At 35.5% G+C, this 6015-nt stretch overlaps 2 protein-coding genes across 2 annotated transcripts in view; both read left to right on the top strand.

Moving 5' to 3' along the window:
- LOC107675599 (oxidoreductase HTATIP2-like) overlaps nucleotides 1-1539 on the top strand; it is a 3411-nt gene extending 1872 nt beyond the window's left edge. The window contains exons 4-6 of the mRNA XM_016470003.1: nucleotides 570-707; nucleotides 824-885; nucleotides 1068-1539. Coding sequence (XP_016325489.1) covers nucleotides 570-707; nucleotides 824-885; nucleotides 1068-1284 — 417 coding nt within the window. The 3' untranslated portion in view covers nucleotides 1285-1539. The remainder of the gene's footprint in view (nucleotides 1-569; nucleotides 708-823; nucleotides 886-1067) is intronic.
- Nucleotides 1540-3439: 1900 nt separating this feature from the next.
- The window catches only part of LOC107675594 (protein arginine N-methyltransferase 3-like), a 67026-nt gene continuing 64450 nt past the window's right edge, over nucleotides 3440-6015 (top strand). The window contains exons 1-5 of the mRNA XM_016470000.1: nucleotides 3440-3542; nucleotides 3627-3676; nucleotides 3762-3867; nucleotides 4246-4406; nucleotides 4732-4881. Coding sequence (XP_016325486.1) covers nucleotides 3440-3542; nucleotides 3627-3676; nucleotides 3762-3867; nucleotides 4246-4406; nucleotides 4732-4881 — 570 coding nt within the window. The remainder of the gene's footprint in view (nucleotides 3543-3626; nucleotides 3677-3761; nucleotides 3868-4245; nucleotides 4407-4731; nucleotides 4882-6015) is intronic.

The raw sequence follows: 6015 nt of genomic DNA, 5'->3' as shown, positions 1-6015 counted from the left end.
TTTCAACTTTAGAAATATTAAGAAAATGTTTTTTTTCCCCCTCAATATTTGTATAACACTCACGAAAAAAATAAAAATCACTGCGCTCAACTTTAGTTTTGGGTGCATAGATCGATCAGTAACATTACTTTCAGATAAAAGATCCGCACTCGTTGTATCTTCTTAATGACAAGCCTTCTTCAGTGAATCATACCATATGATTCACTGAAGAAGGCTTGTTGCCAAAACGTTTGATTGTCCATTGCTTTGTTGCAATATAAAAACTTAATTACAAGTCATTTAGATCAATTAAGATCAATATTCATATAATAAAAATGTTTTTCATGGCGAGACATAAAATAAATGCAAACTAAAACTCTATTGGCTATGCAAGTAAAGGACACTTTAGCAGCTGATGAACAAAACAGTTTTAAAAGAAAATAACTTTCTGTTTTTAGTAAACGATGCATTTGTGGGGAACCCTTTGCAAGTTTACATTTTCATGTTAATTTTCTGTGGTAAAGTTTGTTAATTGCATACAAAAAAACATAACCTTTTGTACATACTGTACATTTTGTATGGGCTTACAGGAAGGGTTTGTGCGGGTGGATCATGACTACGTACTCAAGTCTGCAGAACTTGCCAAAGCAGGAGGCTGCTCACATTTTCACCTCCAATCCTCCAAAGGTGCAGACAAAACCAGCAGCTTTCTCTACCTGAAAACGAAGGTATTATAAAACCCTGTTAAAATGATATGGCTTATTTGATTTACAGAGCAAAGAAGCTTGTATTTTCATGTCATTCAAGCCAATCTTTGTCCAATCCAACACTGGTGTATTTACAGGGACAGGTTGAAGCAGAAATTGAAGACCTTGGGTTTGAGCGTTTCTCCGTCTATCGACCAGCGTGAGTCCTGCTGCTTTTTTTGTTCTAAAAATACTGAATCAAGGAATAAAATCTGTTGTGATTTCTTATATTTCTTACTCTGTGTATAGTCTGAGGTCATACATCTTTGTGTTGTGCATGTCTGCTTTTTCAGTTATTTCTAAATCATCATTTCATGTGATTGTTTTTTTTTTTTTTTCTAGGGTGCTCTTAGTGGACAGAGAGGAGAGCAGGCCAGCTGAATGGGTGGCCCAGCAATTTCTTGGTGCATTCTCCTCTGTTTTCCCTACAATGTCTATTTCTATCACAGCAGTGTCCAGAGCTATGGTTGTCAACACGCTTAAAGATGGAGAAAAGAAAGCGGAAATTCTTGAAAACAAGGCCATATGCAATTTTGGAAAAATTGGAGCCAAAAAATAAGACTTTTATTTTCACATTTTTTTACTTAAGTGCAATTCTGGCGTGGTGTGATTCTTCAGCAGGATAATCCAAAATTATACTGCAGTTTACTTGGAAGCAATTATCATATTAAGTATTTTAAAAACATATTCAAAATATAGTACTGCTTGACACTAATTTATACTTGACTCTAATGTATGCGTTATTTTTGGGTTCTGGTGCTTTTTTGTTATGTAATTTTATATTGCTCAGGAAAAATAAAGTATATTCATAGTTGACAACAACTATTGTGTATATAGTAATATTATTTTGTGTGTAATATCTGAAAAGTGGATTAAAACAGTCACCTCTTTAGTCACAACTGAAAGACAAAAGCATTTATTTTCTGTAATAAACTTACGACACATTATAACGCACAGAAGCTGTTCAGCAGCTATACAGTTCAACTGCATTCAGAATATTAATTTTTGAACTTGGCAGCTGCTATATATTATGTTCAAACTTTATGATTCTGTAATGCTTTTAACCATGCATCGGGAGATTTTACATGTGTGCTTGACTCTTGCTTTCTTTCTTAACTAACTTATCCTTTAAAAAATTCAATTAAAATTTAGCTTTGTAAATAAATTTCACACAGAAAAGTGACAATACTAATTCACACACTAGCCATACAATATATATAGTATTACTGTAAGCCTTACAATAATATAGTGAGTCCAAAGTCTTGACTATAGTAGGTAGGCCTAGTGCGTTATTCTAGAATTACATAAACGACTTTTATTGTTTTGTTAAGATGCACAAATACAATATACACAAAGGAAACAAAAATAAACTCTGAGGTATTTTATTAACGGCATAAGGCTCACGGTTACTGCGATTAATAACGAAACAGCGACCTCACATGGCGACAAAAGCGAAGTACACTAAAATAAGAATGACCCGGATGAGAAAAACGCGAGCTCAAGACAAGAGACTACAACATGGCAGCGTACGCAGGTACACGTGAATGTATTAAATGTGATGCACATATTTGCTTTAACCTATGATGCGATTTAAACTGCGTTATTCTAGCGAGTTGGAGAGTGTATTTTAATCTTACTGCAGTTAGGCATTTTCAAATGGCACAATTAATGGTATAACTGTTATTTTTGTCAATAGTTCTCACCAGTACGGTGTACATTTTAGGACATCCTCAGACCTCAGTCATTAAATGAAAAGGCGTCATGCCTCAGACTAAAAGGCTTCAGTCATTGGACAAAACGGCATCGCGCCTCAGACTGAAAAGCTTCAGGTCTCAGGAAAAACGACGTCAGGTGTCAGGTCTCATACAATTAGGCATCAGACGAAACGGACTCAGACAAAAAGGCATCAGACGAAACGGACTCAGGTGGAGTGTCGTGTTGCCCCGCCCCATGTGACGTCACACGCACGCGGTTGGGCAGGTCATTCCACCAGGAGGGAACAGTTCATGAAAAAGTCCATGAAAGTGATTTTGTGCCTCTTTGAGATGGCACAATAATACGCCGTTCACTTGCAGAACGCAAGCTTCTAGAGGGCACATAACTCTGAAGTAATGAATTTAGGTAAATGGGAGCAGAGCCAGTGGTGGTTTTGTAGGCAAACGTTAATGCCTTGAATTTAATGCGAGCAGCTACTGGTAGCCAGTGCAAATTGATGAACAGAGGTGTGACATGCGTTCTTTTCGGTTCATTAAAGATTAATCTTGCAGCGGCATTTTGGATTAATTGTAGAGGTTTGATAAAAGTGGCTGGAAGACCTGCCAAGAGAGCATTGCAATAGTTTCAATATTATATTGAATTATATATATTATTATATTCAATATTTACTTAAGTATTTTTATTTTATTTCAGTTTTATTTCCATTAACAAGAAATCTTTTAATTGTTTTAAACTTAAACTATTTTATACTTTTAGTTTACAGTAAATAACCCTGATCTGAACTTCGATTATTTATTTAAAAGTAGCAAGGCTTTGATTTTGTGTGTCAGAACTGAACAGGAAACTATGACTCGCAAAACTAAAAGCCTTAATTTGTACATGAGCAGATCAGGAGTCTAGGTGTATCTGTACTTCTTTTTTTTCCAAATCTGTGTTCTGAAAAAAGTGGAAAAACCTCAGAATTTGAGGAACAAAGGGTTTGTTTTGCACTCAAGTATATGTGTCTCACTTTAAACAGGACTCTCACCTCTGTGTCTGAAACGGTACAACACTGTAAGGCAGACCATGGTGTGGATATTCCAGATCTTGTCCAAAAACACAGTAAGTTTTCCAAACAAGGACTGCTCAGTGTGTTGAGTGATACCTGATGTCTCGAAATACAAATCTGGTTTCATTTCTCTTTAGGGCTTGATGACTATGGCTACATAAAGATGATAAACTACATTAGAACTACAGTAAGTATCCTTTTAACACACACAGTTCAAGTGTATATTTGCGATAAGATGACTTGATGCCTGACTAATCTGTATACATTTGTAGAAGGTCTCTACAGAGAGTTTGCTACTGACTTCAAATGGTCCATTGCCATGGGACAGTGATGAATATATGAAACCAGCTTTACCAGATGACCCATTATTGCAGATAGGTATGAGAATCATTGTTTTTTGTCTCATTTATAAGGACAAATTCCTGCTGTTTTCTATTTTACATGATCCATAGTCACATGATCCTTCAGAAATAATTCTAATATGCTGGCTGTTTTTTCTTATTGTGGTCAATATTGTGCTGCTGAAATTCTGTGTGTAAACAGTGATTGCTTTTTTTTCAGGGTTATTTGAAAAATAGAAAAATGTATTTGAAATCGAAATCTTTTCTAACATTGTAAATGTTTTACTGTCACTTTTGATCAATTTAATGCATCATTGCGGAATAGGTTTATTTAAAAAACGCACTAACTTTTGAATGTGGTAATCTTTCTTACATGTTTGAAACACTTTTGTGCTACTGGCTTACATTTTGTCAGATGTTGAAGAGTTGAGCGAGGCCACAGCTGTGACGTTGAGCCCTGCAGCTGGTGATCAGGTGTCTCTTCTGCTTCAGAGAGCCAGACAGGCTGAAGACAGAGCTCAGAGAGCTGAGGAAGCTCTGGCCCGGGCCATGGATGATCTGCACAAACTCAAGTCAGTATAACCTCAGCCTCACTCTTCATATGCATTGAATCACTGTGGTTCAGCTTTTTAGTGCTTTTTTTTTTTCTCAAAGTATAAGCAAATAAGCATTATTCAACTTGTTGAATAATATTTATGCAACCGTAGTCTCTTTTGTTCAATCACTCATCTTTAGTTTGATTGCAATAATAACACAGTGTTGCTTATGCCATCTTAAACTAATGCATCATTGCGGAATAGGTTTATTTAAAAAACGCACTAACTTTTGAATGTGGTAATCTTTCTTACATGTTTGAAACACTTTTGTGCTACTGGCTTACATTTTGTCAGATGTTGAAGAGTTGAGCGAGGCCACAGCTGTGACGTTGAGCCCTGCAGCTGGTGATCAGGTGTCTCTTCTGCTTCAGAGAGCCAGACAGGCTGAAGACAGAGCTCAGAGAGCTGAGGAAGCTCTGGCCCGGGCCATGGATGATCTGCACAAACTCAAGTCAGTATAACCTCAGCCTCACTCTTCATATGCATTGAATCACTGTGGTTCAGCTTTTTAGTGCTTTTTTTTTTTCTCAAAGTATAAGCAAATAAGCATTATTCAACTTGTTGAATAATATTTATGCAACCGTAGTCTCTTTTGTTCAATCACTCATCTTTAGTTTGATTGCAATAATAATGCCATCTTAAACATGCCATCTTAAACATGCAAAAACGCGTCATCCAGCGGACTTTTGACAGTTCCAGGGCTTTTGAGAAAACTTCAGATTTTTGTATTCCTAATCGTAGATAGTCGGATTGAACCCAGTGCATTATGGGTGTCGAAGTTTTCCCTTTTTTGCCACAGCACTTTTTTCCCCCTGTTTTCTTGAGTCATGTATCACAAATGTAAAAAATGTATTTTCCTGCATAGACAGACAGTTTTTATTAAAACCCCATATTTCCAGCAGTAAATTACCCTAAAGGAATTTGTCATCATTATGCCAGAACACAAAAGAAGATATTTCGATTTTTATTTATTTTTTGGTCCATACAGTGACAGTCAATGGGATTTAGTGCAGAATATTTTCTTTTGTGTTCTGCAGATAAAAAAAAGGTTTAAATGAATGCAGAATTTAAATTTTTAGGGGAACTGTTCCTTTAAATACAACTGTAAATGCAAGCTCTGTGGACTGGATGTGTGACATACTGCATAACTAATATGAATTTCACATTTCAGTCTTTAAATTATGCAATAGACTTTTCCCACAGACGTAATAAGAAAGCATTACTTGCACACACATTCTCTTTTGTTTTTCCAAACTGAAGACCAAGTTATTTAACTACAGTATCAACTGTTGTTACAGTATGTCACAGATTCTCACAAAGATGCTTGAAAATTAGTTCAAAATTCAAAGGTTGATGAAAAGAACCAAATCCAGTTTTTGTTCAGTGGCAGTTAATTTAACATGTAAATTGATTGCAATACTTTTTTTTAGTTTACATCTTCCTTTATGTTGGAACCAAATGTATAATTTTTTAAACTGATCTGACCAAGCAATTACAATAATGGCACTGTCCACACACATTTTTTAAAGTAAATTATGTGTGTATATATATATATATATATATTAATATAATATAATATAAAAGGGACA

Source organism: Sinocyclocheilus anshuiensis, unplaced genomic scaffold, assembly GCF_001515605.1.
Source record: "Sinocyclocheilus anshuiensis isolate Anshui unplaced genomic scaffold, SAMN03320099.WGS_v1.1 scaffold1804, whole genome shotgun sequence".
Taxonomy (NCBI): Eukaryota; Metazoa; Chordata; class Actinopteri; order Cypriniformes; family Cyprinidae; genus Sinocyclocheilus; species Sinocyclocheilus anshuiensis.
Note: the sequence above shows the minus strand (reverse complement) of the source record. Positions and strands in the feature narration are given on the sequence as shown.